Raw genomic sequence first — 22,023 nt, forward strand, 5'->3', positions numbered from 1 at the left:
AGGCATGATGGTGTGATCTTGGCTCACTGCAACCTCCAACTCCCAGATTCAAGTGATTCTCCTGCCTCAGCCTCCTGAGTAGCTGGGATTACAGGTGCCTACCATCACACCCGGCTAATTTTTGTATTTTTAGTACAGACAGGGTTTCACCACGTTGGACCAGGCTGGTGTCAAACTCCTGGCCTCAGGTGATCTGCCCACCTCAGCCTCCCAAAGTGCTGGGATTACAGGCATAAGCAACTGCGCCTGGCCCCCTGATTTTTCTTAATCCACTTGTAGCAGAGAGAGTTTGTGCCCTCCAAGTATCCATGTGTTCCCCTACGTTTCCCAGCCTTCTTTGCAGTTGTTTGGAGTGACATAACTGTCATGTTTAACTTCAGCAAGAGTACTGAGTATCACATAAGAGCTGGTGTGCCTCTTCCACTTTTCTCTTTCCCTGTTGCAGTGACCTGGAAGCCACATATCCTAGATAGCAAAGCTACAAGGTAGAAGAGGGCCAATCAATTCACACTAGATTCTGGCAGGAAGGAGAAATAAACTTGTATTGTGCTAAGTCATTGAGAGTTCTGTATCCTGTTTGTTAATGCAGCATTGTCTATCCTATGCAAACTAATACACCACCTATGTTGTGACGACTCATATTACAACTGTGTATGGCCTTGGTTGCAGCCTGAAGGGCCCAATAAATAACAACCCTTTTTGTCTACCACCTTTAGAAACCAACTGAAAACTAGGCACAGGAGTCAGACAAATAGAATAAAAATACTATCTGTTATTGACAAAACCATATTGAAATGAGTAGTTTGAATCACTGATATCCCCGAATAGAACTTACATCCCAAAGCTGCAGGCCTCCTCCTGTAGGGACTAAGCTTGCTATGTCATAGAAAGTAGATCACAAAGATCCTTGTACAGACAGAGGCACCATCTTAGAGAACGCTGTAGACAGGCAGGCCCCAAAGCAAAAGGACACAGAGGGACCAATCCTTTCTCCCAAATCTATCAAACGGCTGTCACTCCTACCCCACGGAAAGTCTAATTAAAGAGTGAGGCAAGAGGTCAGGAGAACTACTCAAAGAAATGCATCAAGGTACACAATGAGGGAGGTGATAAGGAAAAGCATCCCCCTAACATGTGCCTGAGCTCTTTAATAGGCTACAAACTCTCTTAGAATAAGCCCTAGTTCTGGTGTCAGGTAGGATTCAGTTACTGACACAGGACATACAAGGTATTATGTGAAGAAATGGCCTTCCTAATTAAGTGGTGATTGATGCACCATGGGAGGAGGCATCGGGGGAGAGGGGGCTCAATAGTCAGCAGCTCCCAAGGTTGCACATTTGTATTACCTCTCGGCCATATATATATATATATATATATATATATATATATTTTTTTTTTTTTTTTTTTTTTTTTTTTTTTTTTTTTATTTATTTTTTTTTGGTTAGAGGTAAGGTCTCACTATGTTGCCCAGGCTGGAGTGCAATGGCATGATCAAGGATCCCTGCAGCCTTTAACTAACCCCAACTCAGCCTCCTGAGTAGCTGGGACTATGGACACTATGCAATTAGGCACAGCATATTTGCACGAAAACGAAGTTTTTGGCCAGGCGTGGTGGCTCAAGCCTGTAATCCCAGCCCTTTGGGAGGCTGAGGCAGGTGGATCATGAGGTCAGGAGACCAAGACCAGCCTGGCCAACCTGGTGAAGCCCCGTCTCTCCTAAAATACAAAAAATTAGCCAGGCCTGGTGGTGAAAGCCTGTAGTCCCAGCTACTTGGGAGGCTGAGGCAGGGGAATCGCTTGAACCCAGGAGGTGGAGATTGCAGGGTGCAGGGATCGCGCCACTGCACTTCAGCCTGGTGACAGCAAGACTCTGTCTCAAAAAAAAAAAAAAGAACAAACTTTTGAAAGTATACCAAAGTATAGATAATGGAGATGGCACAATGTCCTCACATAATGACCCCAAATTAGCAGATCAAACACAAACAAGCAGTAAGAAATAACAATAACACAAAACTTTTTTGAAACCACACTCATCACAGCCTTTTTAAGCGTAAAAACTTATGAGACATAAACTATCCAGCCACAGGAGAGCTTGCTCACTCAGCATACATTATTTATTTGAAGTACTGTGGTATTTTGAGTGGACACTTAGTAAGACTCAGTAAATGCTAATTTTACCAGCTCTACTCCTCAGCCACCAGACAACCTTGGGAAAGTGACATAATTTTGCTGAATTTCATTTTCTTTCCGTAAAATCTAGTTGCTATATCTGTCCTATCTACTTTTCAGAATTCTTGTGAGAACACCTATTTTTTAACTGCAAATCATTACACAAAAATAAGGTAGTAGTATTTACTGCCTGAAAAGGAAGGGGGGGAAAACTAGAAAGCATGGTAAATACAGCCAGGTGTGGTGGTTCACACCTATAATGCCAGCACTTCCAGAGGCTGAGTTAGGAGGATCACCGGAGGCCAGGGGTTTGGGACCAGCCTGGGCAACAAGACCCATCTCTACAATAAAAAATCTAAAATAAATTTTAAAAAATAAAATACAAAATAAGTCTAAATGATAACATACATGTAAATGAGCTAAATAATAACAATAAATATGAGTGGTTTTGACCCACTTCTTTAAAAAGTGGATGAAAATAGAATCTGGTATTATTTACTTTTCACCTCCATGAACCACTGATATGAACCCTTGGTATTTCTCCCTAATAATTTTATAGGATGAATATCTTTTATCCAAAATGCTTGGGACCAAAAGTATTTGGAATTTGGGATATTTTCAGATTTTGAAATATCTGTATATACATAATGAGGTATCTTGGGGATGAGACCCAAGTCTAAACACAAAATTCATTTATGTTTTATATATACATCTTATACACATAGCCTGAAGGTAAATTGATATAATATTTTAAATAATTTTGTGTGTGAAACAAAGTTTGTGGTAAGTACTTATGTGAGAAATTTTCCACTTGTGGTGTCATATCCATGCTCAAAAAGTTTCAGGTGTTGAAGCATTCTGGATTTTAGATTTTCAGATTAGGGACGCTCAACCTGTATTCTGTCTCCTCTTCTAACTGTATGTTAGCCAAACAAAGGGTTAAGCGTCGATTTTCAGGAGGCATTTATTGTTGTGCATTATATGCACATCTACACATATGCTTTTTTCTTTCTTTTCATAAAGGGCACTTTCTTGAAAATTCATGGGCTACTGTACTTGAATTAGAGGCAAGGGGGATTGGGATACATTGACCTGGAGCTTCATAAAATCTACCATCTGAGATTGTCAGTGCAGAATCCCAAGTCCCTTAAAGGTTCAGATCTACAAGTAACAAATCAAATACCTAAAAAACAAGTGAAAAACTGAGTAAACAGAAGTGTTCTTCTACATCTCAATCTTCTTTCCCACTATTTAATAAGTCTAAATAATAATCATACATATAAATGAGCTAGTCAATAACAATAAATATGAAGGATTTTGACCCATTTCTTTAAAAAGTGGATAAAAATAAAATCTGGTATTACTTATTTTCACCTATATGAACCCTCGGTATTCCTCCCTAATGATTCAATAGAATGAATATCTCTTATACAAAATGCTTGGGACCACAAGTGTGACTTTTTGGTAACTGTCTTCCTTCATTCCTCTTCCCATAAGAACTGTGATTAGAAAAGGGACGTAACGACAAGGTGCGGTGGCTCATGACTGTAATCCCAGCACTTTGGGAGGCCGAGGCGGGCAGATCACGAGGTCAGGAGCTCAAGACCAGCCTGACCAACATGGTGAAACCCCGTCTCTACTAAAAATTCAAAAATTAGCGCACACCTGTAATCCTGCTAGTCAGGAGGCTGAGGCAGGAGAATCGCTTGAACCTGACAGGCGGGGTTGCAGTGAGCCGAGATCTCGCCACTGCAATCCAGCCTGGGTAACAGAGTAAGACTCCGCCTCAAAAAAAAGAAAAAAAAAAAAGAATAGAAAAGGGCCTTATGACAAAGGGAAAACATAGGAATGACCTTTTTGAAAACCCCCAGGTAGACCCACTTCAAATGAATCTGCCCCATCCAGATTGGCCGGTCTATTAGTTTAGGTCTGTGAAAATGGTACTATAACTATGTCTTACCATATCCTCACAAAGTCACAGGAAACGAGATTTGCTAAAAGAAAATAAAAGTAAAAGCAAAAATTAGATTCAACAGGAATCAAAGATATGATCAAGATAGCATCACAAATCAAAAGAGAAAGGAGTTAGAAAAAGAATTATTTGGGGAAATGGCCAACTTAAACATTTCATACTATGTACCAAAATAAACCACAGGTAAATGGAGGAGTTAAATATTTTAAAAACTGAATTAAAGGAAATAAGAGAATGTCTACTTGATCCCTGAATTTTAATCTTCTAGCGTTAAAGGTGACAAAAGATATAAAGGACAATACAAATAGATTAAAATAAATTTCTGTGTCAAAAATTAAAACTTAAAGATGACAGAAAAATTTGGAGAAATATTTGGCAATAAATATGATAAAGGGTTAATGGTCTTAACATTTGAAGAATATAAAAGTATAGATTATAAGAAAAACACTAAGTGTCAAAATTAAATAGACAAAGGATGGGAACAGAATTCTCATATGACGACATATAAAGAGCTAATAAACATAAGAAAAATTCATCAGCACTACAGGAAAAGTTAAAAAAGAGAGAGAGAACATTCAAACTTGCTTGTAATCAATGCAAAAAATGAGATTTTTCTTTAAATGAGCAAATTAGCAAAAATTTTTTACAAAGTATAAAGACGTTGGAAGGGTAAGATGAAATGAGTCCTCTTGTTCACTGCTGATAAAAGTCTAAATTAGCCTATTTTCTAAAAAATAATTTGATCGTACAAATCAGCAATGATTACATTCCTTAGTCCAATTCTATTTATAGAAATGGACCCTAAAGAAATAATTCCAAGTGTGGGCAAAGATGTATGCACAAAAATCTTCATTGTGGTATCTTCAACAGTGGGAAATTAGGTAATCCTGAAATGTTTAAAACAGAAGAAATGGTTAAGCTAATGAAAAATCATGTTTACACTCATAAGTGGGAGTTGAACAATGAGAACACATGGGCACAGGGAGAGGAACATCACACACTGAGACCTGTCAGGGGGTGGGGGGCTAGGGGAGGGATAGCATTAGGACAAACACCTAATGTAGGTGACGGGGTGATGGGTGCAGCAAACCACCATGGCACGTGTATACCTATGTAACAAACCTGTATATTCTGCACACGTACCCCAGAACTTAAAGTATAATTTAAAAAAAGAAAAGAAAAATCATGTTTAGAAGCTGCTTTTTTTTTTTTAATATGGAAAAATGTAGGCGATCCCATAGGCCTTATGATGATGGATTGCTACAGAGTCTTTGCTTGGGAGTTTTTAATCCCATCTAAGAGTTTTGAAATAACATTGTCTAGAATGTTTTTGGTAAAGAAAAGTGGGTGCGCTGCCGGGCGCGGTGGCTCAAGCCTGTAATCCCAGCACTTTGGGAGGCCGAGGCGGGTGGATCACGAGGTCAAGAGATCGAGACCATCCTGGTCAACATGGTGAAACCCCGTCTCTACTAAAAAAATACAAAAAATTAGCTGGGCATGGTGGTGCGTGCCTGTAATCCCAGCTACTCAGGAGGCTGAGGCAGGAGAATTGCCTGAACCCAGGAGGCGGAGGTTGCGGTGAGCCGAGATCGCGCCATTGCACTCCAGCCTGGGTAACATGAGTGAAACTCCGTCTCAAAAAAATAAAAATAAAAAAAAAGAAAAGTGGGTGCGCTACAGCTTCAGAAAGACATGGCTCAAAGCTCAGTTTTGTTGCTTACTCCACTATATAATCTTAGGTCAATTAATTTCTCTGAGATTCAGTTTCCCCTTCTCAGATATGAGGATTAATAGGTGTAAAGATTAGTGATAAACAGCCGGGTGCCATGGCTCATACCTGTAATCCTAGCACCTTGAGAGCACAAAGCGGGCTGATCACCTGAGGCCTGGAGTCCAAGATCAGCCTGGCCAACATGATGAAACACCATCTCTACTGAAAATACCAAAATCAGCCTCTCATAGTGGCACGCGCCTGTAATCCCAGCTATTTGGGAGGCTGAGGCAGGAGAATCGCTTGAACCTAGGAGTCGGAGGTACCAGTGAGCCAAGATCACACAACTGTACTCCAGCCTGGGCAACAAGAGCAAAACAACTCCATCTCAAAAAAAAAAAAAAAATTAGTGATAAACAACACAAGATTAGTGTATACATATATATCACTTTTATATATATATATATATATATATATGTAAATCATCTTGCATATAGTAGATAAATGGTAATTACAATTATTGGTTACAACTTCTGTGTATCAATGGCTTAAACAGAGCATTGTAGGAAACACAATTAATCATTCAACCAACTTGTGCTTTGGCTCCTACAGGCAAGCATGGCGCCAGAATGAAGAGAACACAAATGAGGAGGGTCTCTCTTCTCAAAAAGTGTACGGTCCAATGGGAGGCAGATTATGAACTTAAACAAAAAACGTAAATGGAACTTTTAAATTCAGGTATTTTCTATTGTTCCAGACCTAAGGGAAAAGGGAGAGTAGTCTATAAAAATGTCCCTCGCGGCCAGCTGTGCTGTCACCCATGAAAATGGCAGCGCTTATTCTACGGACTTTTTAGGTATTACCAATCTTGCCTTTCAGCTTTATGACCTGACACAGGTCAGAGAGTCAGTAAAAAACTGAATCAGTCCTAAAAGATCATCTATAAGTACTGATAATGTGAATGAATAACTCTTTGCTATTTTCTTTCGTGCTATAATTTCTCCCATAGGTAAAGCTTTCACTCTTTATTTTAGAAAACACACTTTTGATGTTATCTCACTAACTGGGAGGATGAAATAGCTCTCAGGTGGCTGTTCTTAGCTAATGACCCAAGCAAAGCAGTGTTACGTGGTTTCCAAATTTGTCCGCAGAATAGAATCACCTGGAGATCTCTTACAACCTACAAGTCCCAGGCCACATCTCAGACCAATTAAGTCACAATTTCTGGGGAAGGGACACAGGCATCAGCATTTTTTGAAGCAGACAAGTTTGGGAACTGCTATGATATCATTTAGTGGCTGAGACCACTGGCTCTGGAATCAGACTTCCTGGAACCAAATTTTGGCTCTAACCTCTGATCTAGGGCAAGTATATTTAAGCTCTCTGCCACTCAGTTTTTTCATGAATGGGTTCTTGCTTCAAAAAGTTGTTAGATGAAAGTTAAATAATACAAGGAAAGCACTCTGCATAGTGTCCAAAACACAGTAAATACACAATAAATTCTATCTATTATTAATTCTAAGAATTTAGGAATTAAGATTCTGCTTCAAGTTCTGTGAATTAAAAAAAAATGTTTAATTGTTAAGGAAGTGTTTACTATTAAGGGTTCCAACTGCATTTTTTTTTTTTTTTTTTTTGCATTTTTTTTTTAAGACAGAGTAGGGTCTCTCTGTTGCCCAGACTAAAGTGCAGTGGCACAATCGTTGCTCATTGCAACCTCCACATCCCCAGTTCAAGTGATTCTCATGCCTTAGCCTCCCGAGTAGCTGAGACTACAGGTGTTCACCAGCAAGCCAAGCTAATTTTATTTTTTGTAGACGGGTCTCACTACGGTGCCCAGGCTGGTCTCGAACTCCTGGGCTATAGCAATCCTCCTACCTTGGCCTCCCAAAGTGTTGGGCATGAGTCACCACGCCTAGCCATGAAAATTATTAGTAAAATGTTAAACCTAGTTTGTAAACGTGCTCACATGTATTTTCATTGGTTTATGTATTTCGATCCTCCGTTCATTTCTAAAAGGATTTGAAGTTGCTTACATAGGCTACAATAGGATATGTCTGTTTTTAGATGAAAAACTCAAGGAGAGAGAAAAATAGTGTCAGTGGAAGGGAAAGAAAAATGGCATGAAACAAGGGAATCATGTATAATAAAGCCTAGCACAGTCGTATCTGGGCATTCTACCACAGAAAGAAAGACACCAGCTGTCCCTAACATTCGAATCTTTCAGAAGGAGAGTGGGGCAGGGGCTTCGTCACCATGTATTTCTTTGTTTTTATTTTCTCTCTCATAGGTTAGTCAATCACATGCAAATGTCAAGAGACATTTGTAGCCAGGCCGCAGACCGTACGGGTTTACACCGACAGGGCTGAGCCCGGCGGGTCTGTGTGGACAGCGCTGTCCTCAGAGACACAGGACGGGCTCGATGGCCCCGGGCGTGCTGACCACCACCTTGCGGACAGCCGTCTCGGGGACACAGAAACGTGGCCTGCGATGGGCTTCCCTGTTGAGAATGCTGCCGTTGTTGAGCTTTCTGGTCAGTGTTGCAGGGACCAGGTAGTTGTGCAGGTCCGTAAGCGGGACTGGAACTGCTCCACAGTCTCCCTCCCCCGCTCCGGCCAGGTGGCGCTCCCGCCAGGTGGCGCTCCGGCCAGGTGGCGCTCCAGACGGCGACGGAGCGCGTGCGGCCGGCGTCGAGGCCACCGGGGGGCGCAGGTTGGCAGCGGCTGGAGGTGGCGGGGCTCGGCCGAGAGGCGCCCAGCGACTCAGGCTGCCACACATGTTGAAATCTTTTTAAAAAAATCTCCCTGATGAGGTCTTAACTGAGTTATACAAGGAGTAACTTAAGTTATAAGATGATGGAAAGCCAAATGGAATCCTATTTTTTTTTTCCCTCACCAAAGTTTACTCCTGATATGTGTTGCATGAAACCAAGTTTAAAAAAACAAGGAAGTTTCCAGTAAAGTACTATAAATGACTGAGTATAAGGCATGATTATCCCCAAAAAATTATTCTTCAGTAAAGGTTAAGCAAGCTCTTAAAAGAACCCATCTTAAGAGGTACTTTCTCAATTACCTTATTTTCTCAACAATGAACTAAGCAAGGAAAATGTTTTGGGGCCGGGCATGGTGGCTCATGCCTGTAATCCCAGCACTTTGGGAGGCTGCGGTGGGCGGATCACTTGAGCTCAAGAGTTAGAATCCAGCCTGGCCAACATGGTGAAGCTCCATCGCTACAAAAAATACAAATATTAGCCGGGCATGGCGGTGGGCACCTGTAATCCCAGCTCCCCAGGAGGCTGAGGCACGAGAATCACTTGAGCCCAGGAAGTAGAGGTTGCAGTGAGCCCAAATAGGGCCATTGCACGCCAGCCTGGGTGACAGAGCAAGACTCCCTCTCTCTCTCAGCCTCCTGGGGAGCTGGGATTACATGCACTTGCATGTCAGCTAATTTTTTTGTATTTTTAGTATAGACTGGGTTTTGCCATGTTGGCCAGGCTGGTCTTGAACTCCTGGCCTCAAGTGATCCACTGGCCTCTGCCTCCCAAGGTGCTGGGATTACAGGCATGAGCCACCACTCCCAGCCCTAAACCTTATTTTAAAAAGTAACCTATAAACACAAAACACAATAAACAACATAGTGATTGTATTGTAAAGGTAAAAGTACACCTACAGCGTGAATTCTTTTTTAATAGTTCCTACTTTTACATGACATGAATGGGCTCTGATGGCTTGTGATAATTTCCATGACAGCATCAAACACAGGTTCAAAGGAACCCTGTCTTACTCCTAATAAAATAATGGAATCTAGGGAATGAACAAGACTAGTTGTTAAAACCATTAGGTGGGCTGGGCGTGGTGACTCATGCCTGTAATCCTAGCACTTTGGGAGGCCAAGGTGGGCAGACCACCTGAGATTGGGAGTTTGAGACCAGCCTGACCAACATGGAGAAACTCCGTCTCTACTAAAAATATAAAATTAGCCAGGTGTGGTGGTGCATTCCTGTAATCCCAGCTACTCAAGAGGCTGAGGCAAGAGAATTGCTTGAACTGGGGAGGCAGACGTTGCAGTGAGCTGAGATTGCATCACTGCACTTCAGCCTGGGAAATGAGAATGAAATTCCACCTCAAAAAAAATTAGGTTAAAGGTGGATAGGGAACTAACATTGAGCCATCAGGCTGACCTCACCTAAACCTACTCATCAATCTTACAACCCCACAAGTGGGAGAGCCAGAGGCATGCTCCTTACTCAAGTGTCATGCCAGAGGAAGTGCACGTTCAGCACCACCTATCAATGAATTGCCAAAAATTATTTATTCTGAGTTGAAGCAAGCCTCTCAATCCATAACTGTGATTTGCAAGAAGTGGGGGAGCTAGAGAAACAATTTAAAAACATCACAAAGAATGAATCGAATTCAGAATACAGGATATTTTACCAAATTTTCCTGACAAATAAATGGTGTTTCAAAAAGGGAGAGAGGACAAGGTCTATTGATGAAGAATAATAGAGACGAGGAGACTATGGGGGAGAAAACAAATTATTTTCTTCCCCTTTTTAGGATCTTAGTTGAGACACAAAAAAAAAAAAAAAAAAAAAGGTTAAATTAACAAAAGAAAAACAAGCAGAAGCTTATGAACATGGGCCACCATGCGGGAGAGGTCTCCATTCAAAAGTATTTATCTCTCAAGGCAGTGGCTTGGGGGCTTTGCTTAAATAGTATTTTAACAAAGAGCCATAAATGCTATACAGTGACAAGAGAAAGGAAAAAGCAGCTATGGTCTTTTTAAAGGCAGGGAAGATAGTAAAATCTGTTCTCAGATTTCTCTGTTGCCTGCTGGTGACTTCTCCCTGCCCATCACCCATCAGCCAGTGCTGTCTCCAGTAAGGAAGGGTTGATGTCCCACCATCAGGCAAATGGAGCCTGAGGCAGAGCATTCCTCTGCATTTTCATTGTGTTTTACTTAACAATCATCAGTATTTTGGTTTCCTTCACGACATAACTCCCAAATACAATGTGAGGCCCTTAAGTCCTAATTTGAGCAAGTCAATTGTAAAAATACATTTTGAGACAATTAGGGAAACATGTATTTAGTGGGCATTAAAGAATTGTGGCCGGGCATGATGACTCATGCCTGTACTCCTAGCACTTTGGGAAGCTGAGGTGGGAGGATGGTTTGAGCCCAGGAGTTCAAGACCAGCCTGAGCAACCTAGGAAAACTCCTTCTCCAGGAAAGGGGAGGGGAGGGGAAGGGGGTGAGGGAGGGGGTTGTAAATTTTGTTTGGTATTTGTGTAATTATGACATGATAATTATACTTTTATATAGTCTTTTAAAAAATCCTTAGCAATTAGAGATGCATGCTGAGGTATTTATGGGTAAAATGACATGGTGTCTGGCAGTTTCCTTAAAACAAATGTGTCCTATAGGATGCCCAAAAATAGGGCTGAGGGCACCTAGATGAAACAAGAGTGCAAAAAATGTTAATTATTGACACTAGGTAATGGGTACATAGGGGTTTATTATAACATACACTATTTTGTGTATGTTAAGGAATTTCTATAATTAAAAAAATCTTTTATGTTTTCTATCTCAAATAACTTAGAAATAAAAATAATGTGCCCTCAAAGTGTGTTAAATTACTCAAAAAATGACTAGTGATGTCAAAAATGCATGTAAAAAATTAATAAAACTGTTTTCCATGAACTATGACAATAGGAATAAATATTTCTAAATTATACCATTTATTTCACTATGTCACTTTTATTTTTTATTTAAATTTTTATAATACAATTATAAATAAACATGTCTATTTTAGCTCTATTTTTAAAAGTTTATATATTCAAGTTAGCAAAAACATTTAAATTCCTTATATTCAAGAATATATAGGGCCGGGCACAGTGGCTCATGCCTGTAATTTCAGCACTTTAGGAGGCCGAGGTGGGCGGACCACCTGAGGTCAGGAGTTCAAGACCAGCCTGACTAACATGGGTAAACCCCGTCTCTACTAAAAATACAAAATTAGCTGGATGTCATGGTGCATGCCTGTAATCCTAGCTCTCAGGAGGCTGAGACAGGAGAATTGCTTGAACCCGGGAGGTGGAAGTTGCGGTGAGCTGAGATTGCGCCATTGCACTCCGGCCTGGGCAACAAGAGCGAAACTCCGTCTCAAAAAAAAAAAAAAAGAATATATAGTAATCACACTTTGGCAATATCTTGTTATATCAAATTAAGTAGTTGTATTAAAATATAGACTGTCAACATTTGTTCATAGTAATTGGCCAGTCTAACTACCTCATTTCACTAGAAAAGAAACAGATACACAGCTATGACAAAACCAAAAGTAAATTCCATTTCCTGACTCCTAGTCCAGTGCTCTTCACAACGGAATCAAGTTTTCTCTTCTACTAAAGGTATGCTCCAATTGAAATCCCCGGTATGCAGCTGGAGCCATGACTCCTGGGCACAGCAGTGTTCAAACATTGAAATTTCTTTGGGAGCAGTAAGGAGAAGTTGACACATCCAATCCATCCTCATTGGCTGATTTTCCTGCAGTGCAAATTCCAGTATCACTCTCTGTCACCAAAATGTTTCTCAGCCCACTCTTCCATAGAAAACAGCACCAGTGTTTCTTTCCTCTCATTTAAGGGCCTAACTGACCTATCTAGTCACTGCAGTAGTTCGCAGGCTTAGGATGAACTGATATGGCTTTGGTCATTCTTTCTATTTCATGTGCCACTGATCAGAAGGCATTATATGGCCTTTTTTTGTTGTTTTTTTGAGACAGAGTCTCACTCTGTCTCCCAGGTTGGAGTGCAATGGTGAGATCTCAGCTCATTGCAACCTCCACCTCCCGGGTTCAAGCAATTCTTCTGCCTCAGCCTCCTAAATAGTTGGGATTACAGGCACCCACCACCACGCCCGGCTAACTTTTGTATTTTTAGTAGAGGTGGAGTTGTGGCATGTTGCACAGACTGGTCTCGAACTCCTGACCTCAGGTAATCTACCCGCCTCAAGCTCTCAAAGTGCTGGAATTACAGGTGTGAGCCACTATGCCTGGCCCATGATAAGGCTTTGAATGCTGGTCCTTCACTATATGCCTGGAGGCAACATACTAAATCTCACAATCCTCATCTGTAAAATGGGGACACAAATAGTACTTACTTTAAAAGGTTGTCTTAAGAATAAAATGAGATTATGGCTGGGCGTGTTGGCTCATGCCTGTAATCCCAGCACTTTGGGAGATGGAGATGGGTAGATCACCTGAGGTCAGGAGTTCAAGAACAGCCCGGCCAAAGTGTCGAAAGGCCATCTCTACTAAAAAAACAAAAATTTAGCTGGGTGTATTGGCAGACACCTGTAATCTCAGCTACTTGGGAGGCTGAGGCAGGAGAATCACTTGAACCCAGGAGGCAGAGGTTGCAGTGAACTGAGATTGCACCATTTCATTCCAGCCTGGGCAACAGAGCAAGACTCCATCTCAAAATAAATAAATAAAATGAGATTACATTAAATATTTCAAACACAATGAAAATAAGCTACTATTAATATGAGCTCAATAACTTTTGAGTGAATCTAGGAAGTGTTCAAGAATGACTTTTATGCTGACTTTACCCATTTGTTTTAAGCTTTGGAATAGAGAAGGATCAAGAATGTTAAATCCCTATCCAAGGTCATGCAGCTTATATTTCAAATGGAAAGACAGACAACAAACAAGTAAATAACTTCAGATAGTGGAAAGTGCTGGGAAGGAAATAAATGAGTGTGATGTGGCTGGTAAGGCAGAAGGAGGAGGGGCCTACTTTAGGGAGAGAATTCAGGGAAGAGCCTTTCGGAGGAAATGACACTTGAGCCTTGGAAAGACAAGCAGGTGCAGCATATGTGATGGTCTGGTGGGGAGAAGGGGAAATGAGGGAGAGCATTGCAGACAGAGGAAAGATCAAGTGTCAAGGCCCTGCGGTGGAACCAAGAGACAGGCACAGCACGACAGTGGGTCAGGGTGGCCAGAGGGAAGCCAGCAGGGCAGAGCACAGCAGGATTTGTGGTCAGGCGGATCCCTGTGAGCCCTGCAGGAGTTCTGCTTTTATTCTAAGTGCAACAGGAAGAAGCCACTGAAAGATTTTGAGCAACATGATCAACAACATCAGAACATGAAAGTTGTATTACTCCCTTTTAATGCCAGGGCTCACATTGCCTTCTGCAGCTAACACAGGGATGGGATGACCCATCTGTGCTCCAAATCATTTGGAGAAGGCTGCCATCTGCTGGAAGAAAGCACGATTCAAAAGCTGTTCTTCCCTGAAGGCGACGAAGGGCCCATTCATACACTCCCATTGCACGGAGGAGTACATCATTCTGTAACGTGATAGGGCTAAAATATCAAAGTGTGACAGTTCTCTGCCTTGCTCTCTACCCTGCCTTCTAAGGAGTCTATGTTTGAATACCGAAAGGGGTACAGCTGACCTACAAAGAAAAAGCAAGCAGCAGGCTGGGCATGGGGGCTCACGCCTGTAATCCTAGCACTTTGGGAGGCCGAGGTGGGCAGATCACCTGAGATCAGGAGTTCAAGACCGGCCTGCCCCACATGGTGAAACTCTATCTCTACTAAAAACAAAAAAATTAACCAAGCATGGTGACGGGTACCTGCAATCCCAGCTACCCAGGAGGCTGAGGCAGGAGAATTGCTGGAACCTGGGAAGTGGAGTCTGCAGTGAGCCAAGACTGTACCCTACACTCCAGCCTGGGCAACAGAGTGAGACTCCAGCTCAAAAAAAACGAAAAGGCAAGCAGCACGTCTCAGAACAGAACAGACCTGGGGGAGGATTGGGACAGGAGAGGGTAAGAGAGAGGTAGACTCGAGCCTGAGAGAAATACAAAAGATACTTGCAGGGAGTGGCCATCATGATGTCAGGAACATGGGAAGAGGAATGCCTAAAGAACATTTTCGCAGGTTTGGCTGTGTTGGAAGGTGTAATTCCCTCTGAGATACTTCAGTAAGAACTACATTCCTTTTGAAGCTTTTTGAAGTAAATTTTATGCCTGTTTTAGCTGCATGATTGTGCAGTGCAGTCACATACTGGGTATGACTACATAAACCCGGCACATCCTTTGATGCGACATGTTAAGCTATCAGATCTGTTACTACCGTTTATTCCTCCTGGCTCCTGGCTAGTCACAGCTCCCTAGCCTGTGCTCCCCACTGCCTTTGCTTAGGGTGACTTGGGCAAGAGATGAGAGAGCAAGGACAGGGAGTGTGAGATGGCAGAGGCAGAAAGAGGAGAATCCTTCCATCTGGCCAAACAACAAACCTGAGACTTCTACCCAAATTAGTGCTCAAAAAGATCATGTCCCCAAGCTATGACAGGGTGAGCTGTGCCTCCTCTCACACCCATATGCCCCCACTTTTATGACTATTTTTCTCTAATACCAAATCTATTTTTCATGTCCATTTGCACCAAATTTCATTTTTGTGAAGATAACACAGGCAACTAGGCAACCATTAAGAATGCTGGGATTTTAATTCACACTATACACTAGGATTAAACCCCAAATGGGTAAAAAAGGTTATTTACTTAATTAATTAATTTCATTTATTTGAGACAGGCTCACTCTATTCCACAGTCTCACTCTATTGCTGCAATGGTGCAATCACAGATCACTGCAGGCTCGACCCCTCAGGTTCAAATTATCCTCCAACCTTGGCCCCTGGAGTATCTGGGACCACATGTACACGCCACCACATCCAGCCAACTTCGTCCTGGACTTCAGCTATCCTCTCATCTCAGCCTCCCAAACAGTTGGGATTACAGGCAGGCGTGAGCCACCACACCTGGCCAGATCAAAGAATTAAATGTTTATAAAAATGACTATGAAAGGCTGGGCACGGTGGCTCACACCTTTAATCCTAGCACTTTGGGATGCTGAGGCAGGGGGATCACTTGAGGTCAGGAGTTGGAGACCAGCCTGGCCAACATGGTAAAACCCCATCTCTACTAAAAATCCAAAATTTAGCCAGGCATGTTGGCGCATGCCTGTAGTCCTAGCTACTCAGGAAGCTGAGGCAGGAGAATCGCTTGAACCAAAGAGGTGGAGGCTACAGTGAGCCGAGGCACTGCACTCCAGCCTGGGCAACAGAGGGAAACCCTGTCTCAAAAATAAAATGACTATGAAAGAAAAACACATGGGTCAATTCTTTCATAACCTAGAAATAGAAAAAGGCCCTCTAATTGTGATTCAATATGGAAGCCATAATAGAAATGATTGGCAAATTTTACTATAAAAATGTAGAAACAAATGGTGGAACATAAAACCTAAACATAAGCAAAGACAAAGGGATTACCAGCAAACTGAAAAAAAAAAAAAAAAGTTACACATATCCCAGATATTTGCACAACCAAACTGCCAGCTGGACACCCCATAGGACACAGAAGAGTGAGGTCACTGCTAAGTAGGAGTCACTCAGTAAATGTTGAATGAAAAAAATTGTTATTGAGTAGAGGCATGGTGATATGCTAACTAAATATTGCCTAATGTTTACACTATCTTATGTAAATAGTGTATCAAATATACTTAGTGTTTGTTGAGCTTTACTAAAGGAATTAATGAAGAGACTTATTGGAATGAACAAGGAAAATCTAGAAGACAAATTGAGAAGATAGGAAGCTTTAAAGTAGTGTTTTCTAAGGCAGAGTCTGAATACTTTTATGTCCTGTAAATAAGAAAAAAACCTGTCAAACCAAAAGAAAAATAGGCAAAGGACATAAAAATATATATCAAAAAGATGCTTACTATCACTCATATAAGATAAATGCAAATTAAGACTTAATTGACAAGCTAGTTTATCAGATGTTCAAAAAGCCAAAAGTTTAACCACATACTACAATGGCAAGACTATGGAGACACAAAATGAATCGACGCCTATGGAAATAAATTTTGCTAATTTGAAACTACCAATGCATTTATCCACCAGTAATCCCATCTAAGAATTTAATCTACAGATATACTTGCATCTGTACTAAACAATATATGGGGCCGGGCATGGTGGTTCACGCCTATAATCCCAGCACTTTGGAGGCCAAGGCAGGTGGATCACCTGAGGTCGGGAGTTCGAGACCAGTCTGACCAACATGGTAAAACCCCGTCTTTAAAAATATATATATATATCAAAAAAATAGAAAAAAATAATAATAATATATGTACTAGTCTATGGCTATATAATAACAAGGTCCTGGAAGCAATCTGGAGTTTAAATAATGGAACATGATGTGTCTGCTTTTGTTTTATTTTTTAATTTGAGGAAACTCTGTATGTGCTCATATGGAAAGATATATTGTCCAGTGGAAAGCACAATAGAAGAACAGTATAAAGGGTGCTACCCTTTGAGTAAGAAAGGGGGAAATACACATGATGGTACAGTATTTCCTTATATAAAGGTACAAGGAACTAGTGGTCACCTGTAAAAGGTGAGAGAGAGGTTAGGAGGGGGCAGGGTGGGAATGAAACATTTCCTTTGTGAACCCAAAATATCTGAGACAGGTCTTAGATAATTTAGAAAGTTTATTTTGCCAAGGTTTAGGATGCACCGGTGACATAGCCTCAGGAAGTTCTGAGACGTGCCCAAGGTGGTTGGGGTACAGTTTGCTTTTATAGATTTTAGGGAGACATGAAACATCAACCAGTATGTGGAACATGTACATTGGTTGGGTCCCATAAGGCAGAACCCAAAGTAGGAGCTTCCATGTTAGAAGTAGCAAAGAGACAAAAGCTTTCATTCTTTTGAGTCCTTTTTTTAAAAATTTTTTGGTTTTTTTGAGATGGAGTCTTACTCTTTCACCCAGGCTGGATTTAGTGGTACAATCTCAGCTCACTGCAACCTCTGCCTCCTGGGTTCAAGCAATTCTCCTGCCTCAGCCTCCCAAGTAACTAGGACTAGAGGCGCACACCACCATACTCCACTAATTTTTTGTATTTTTAGTAGGGATGGGGTTTTGCCATGTTGGCCAGGCTGGTCTCAAACTCGTGACCTCAGGTGATCCTCCTGCCTTGACCTCCCAAAGTGCTGGGATTACAGGCATGACCCACCATGCCTGGCTTCTTTGGAGTCCTTCATCAGCCTTCCACTGAATACACAGTTTAGTCTGGCTCAGTGAATCTGCATTTTTACATAAACAATAGGGAAGAGGAAGCAATCAGATATGCATTTGTCTCAGGTGAGCCTCAGAGGAACCACTTTGAATAGAATGGGGGCAAGTTTGTCCTAAAATGTTCCCAGCTTGACTTTCCCTTTAGCTTAGTGATTTTGGGGTACCAAGATTTATTTTCCTTTCTCATCTTGTATGACTTTATATTGCTTTTAGTTTTTGAACCATTTGAATGTCTTACAAACTTCAAAAAAGTTTTAAATTCTCACTCAGTATGATTTCCCCCTATACTCCCATATATGCCTGAGATCCTGTTTCTTTTAAAACATTTCCCTAACTCAAAAATCTACATTAAATACTCTGGATTATATATATCTGAGATTCAATAGTCTTCATCTCAGTCTATTTTAGATAAATTACTTTAATGAGTACTTTGGGTCTATTTTTTTCCTTAGCCTTTATTCTGTTGTAAAACAGGTCTCACACTGCAATCCCAGCACTTCGGGAGGCCAAAGGTAGGTGGATCACCTGAAGTCAGGAGTTCAAGACCAGCCTGGCCAACGTGGTGAAACTTTGTCTCTACTAAAAATACAAAAATTAGGCCGGGTGCGGTGGCTCGCATCTATAATCCCAGCACTTTGGGAGGCCAAGGCAGGCAGATCACCTGAGGTCAGGAGTTCAAGACCAGACTGGCCAACATGGTGAAATCCCATCTCTAGTAAAAAATACAAAAAGTTAGCTGGGTGTGGTAGCAGGTGTCTGTAATCCCAGCTCCTCAGGAGGCTGAGGCAGAATTGCTTGAATCTGGGAGGCAGAGGTTGCAGTGAGCTGAGATTGTGCCATTGCGCTCCAGCCTAGGCAACAAGAGTGAAACTCTGTCTCTAAATAAATAAATAAATAAGAGGTTATTGTTGCCATTTAACTCAGAAAAATGAAGTGCCTGTCCTGTAGGATACTCCAGTCCATTTTACTTTGTGTGCTATGGATGTGTTATTGTTGTGGATGTGTTCAGCCTCCCCAACCATGTAAACAGTTCTTCAAGGAAGGAATCCATGTCTTATTCATCTACAGCTCAGTACCCACACCATGAACATAGTATGTGCTCAATAAGTTCAGCAGTGACAATGATGATTAGGTGATGATACTATTGTAAGGTGATAGTGTTGTATTTGACCGGAGCGTAGAAAGTTACCACAAGACAAAAGTATGCCAGATTGCAGGGTCATTTATTATGCCGGCGACCACAGAGGACTCACGTCTCTCCAACCTGTGGTGCCAAAAGGAGGGTGCCATGATTTTTTATACCCGAAAAACCACCTTGGGAGTGGGGGTGAGGGGCGGGGATGGGGATGATAAGGTTTCGGACATTTCAAGGGCTAGGGGATTTTGTGATTCACCTCCTGGGTGGAGACAAGGGCGGGGGTCTCCGGACATTCCAAGGTCTAGGGGATTCTGTGATTCACCTCCTGGGTGGAGACAAGGGCGGGGGTCTCCGGACATTCCAAGGTCTAGGGGACTTTTGTCATTCTGTTTGTTACCTCAGTGGTTTACAGAAGTCAGGATATACATTTGTTTACACATCGTCTGGGTGGTGATAGAAGTCACAGATTTTAGCAGTTACTGATAAGAAAAGGTAAGCAGCTTTACATAGTTTTGAGGAACAAACTGGCAGTTCTATTTACAGAGGCCAAGGACAGTAGTTATTGTAAGGAGAATGGGGCAGCCATTTCAACTTATCTAAAAAGTTTTGCATTTTATAAAATAGTTTTGCTCCGGTTCTGGCTCTAGGCCAGCACAATATCACAATAGAATAACAGAACCCATTCTATACATTTTTTAAATTTGGCACACAACCAAAATGCCATATCTTAGTCATGTTTGCACCCCACAGGACACAGAAGAGTGACTTAGTAGTCACTCAATAAATGTTAGATGAAAAAACTCATATTGAGTGAGTAGAGGCATGGTGATGTGCTAATTACTGCCTAAGGTTTACACTATTTTTTGTAAACATTATATAAATATACTTAGTGTTTGTTGAAGGAATTAATGTAAAGACTTATTGGAATTAACAAGGAAAATCTAGAAGATAAATTGAGAAGATAGAAGACTTTAAAGTAGTGTTTTCTTTCCTTTTTTTTTTTTTTTTGAGACAGAGTCTTGCTCTGTTGCCCAGGCTGGAGTACAGAGGCACAATCTTGGCTCACTGAAACCTCCATCTCCTGGGTTCAAGCGATTCTCCTGCCTCAGCCTCCTGAGTAGCTGGGATTACAGGCCCAGCTAATTTTTGTATTTTTAGCAGAGACCACAAATGCAGACTCTGAAGCAGGGCAAGTATAGGGGTTCGCCTTTTGGAGGAACAGAAAGGAAGCCAGTATGACTGAGGCTCGGTGAGCAGGAGGGTGAGTGGTAGGGATGACGTCAGAGAGCCCATGGAGCCTACACACTGCTGCAGGAAGCTTGGATTTATTCTAAGAGCGTTGGGAAGCCACAGGAAGGACTATCAGGGAAAGATGTGATCTGATTCATTTTTAAAATACCCACTCTGGCTGCAAGAGTCATGGGGCTACAGGGGACGACAGTAGAAGCAGGCAGACTTGTCAGGAAACTCATGTAGAAATCCAGGTGAGAAGTGACCACAATTGGAGTGAGTGTGTTCGCAGCAGAAATCAATAAATTCAGGAAGTATTCTTTTTTTTATTTATCTTTTTTTGGAGATGGAGTTGCATTCTTATTGCCCAAGCTGGAGTGCAGTGGCATGATCTCAACTCACCGCAACATCGGCCTCCCCGGTTTAAGTGATTCTTTTGCCTCAGCCTCCCAAATAGCTGGGATTGCAGGCACATGCCACCACGCCCAGCTAATTTTGTGTTTTTAGTAGAGACCGGGTTTCTCCATGTTGGTCAGGCTAGTCTCAAACTCCGAACCTTAGGTGATCCACCTGCCTTGGCCTCCCAAAGTGCTGGGATTACAGGCGTAAGCCACCACGCCCCGCCAAATTCAGGAAGTATTCTTGAGATAAAACTGATAGAACTTTCATTGGGTGCGGTGTACTTGAAGGTGAGGCAAGAAGAATGGAAGAAGAATAGATTTTCTTTGGCTTGAGCAACTTCACGATATTGTCTCAGATGGGGAAGAGTCCCAGCTACTGAAGGAAGACCAAGGCCAGAAGGGAAATCAAGATTTCTGTTTAAAAGCATAGTCCATTACTTAGTATATTCTCTAAAAAAAAAAGAAAGTATAGTCCATTTGGGAAGCACATGATAAATTCAAATGGAGATGTCCAGTAGGCAGTTGAATATATAAGTGTCAGACTCAGAGGAGACAGAGAATATAAAAATTTAGAAGGCATTAATGCCATTTCTTACAGTTTGTACAAAAAAAAAATTAGAAGGCAGCAGCATAAAAATGCTAAACTCATGAGTGTGGTTATGACCACCTAGGGGTAAAAGTGTACACTTTTTTAAAAGGGGTCAGTATAGAGCCTGTTAGAAATCAAGAATTTAGGGAGGGCTCAGCAAAGGAGCCTGAGAAGGAGCAACCAGTCAGGTGAATGCTAAACCAGGAGACTGTGGTGTCATGGAGGCCACGAGAAGGAAGTAGTCAGTTGTGTTAAATGCTGCCAAGAGGTCTAATGAGATAATAATACTAACACATTGGCCGGGCATGGTGGTGCACACCTGTAATCCCAGCACTTTGGGAGGCTGATGCAGGTGGATTACCTAAGATCAAGAGTTCGAGACCAACCTGGCCAACATGGTGAAACCCCATGTCTACTAAAAATACAAAAATTAGCCAGGCATGGTGGCGCGTGCCTATAATCCCAGCTACTCAGGAGGCTGAGACAGGAGAATCACTTGAACCCAGGAGGTGCAGGTTTCAGTGAGCTAAGATCGTGCCACTACACTCCAGCCTGGGCAACAGAGCAAGACTCAACTCCATCTCAAAATAATAATAATAAACACTAAAACACTATTACTACTAGTAGTAGTAGCAGTAACATCTACGGAGCACTTACTATGTACCACATCTGTTCT

General features: G+C 41.8%; 1 protein-coding gene across 1 annotated transcript in view; it reads right to left on the minus strand.

Annotated features, from left to right (window-relative positions):
- Nucleotides 1-22,023, minus strand: part of THEGL (theg spermatid protein like) — a 66,350-nt gene that overhangs the window by 37,021 nt on the left and 7,306 nt on the right. The window contains exon 2 of the mRNA XM_017518492.2: nucleotides 4,130-4,163. Coding sequence (XP_017373981.1) covers nucleotides 4,130-4,163 — 34 coding nt within the window. The remainder of the gene's footprint in view (nucleotides 1-4,129; nucleotides 4,164-22,023) is intronic.

The sequence above is a fragment of the Cebus imitator genome, unplaced genomic scaffold (genome assembly GCF_001604975.1).
Source record: "Cebus imitator isolate Cc_AM_T3 unplaced genomic scaffold, Cebus_imitator-1.0 Scaffold682, whole genome shotgun sequence".
NCBI lineage: Eukaryota > Metazoa > Chordata > Mammalia > Primates > Cebidae > Cebus > Cebus imitator.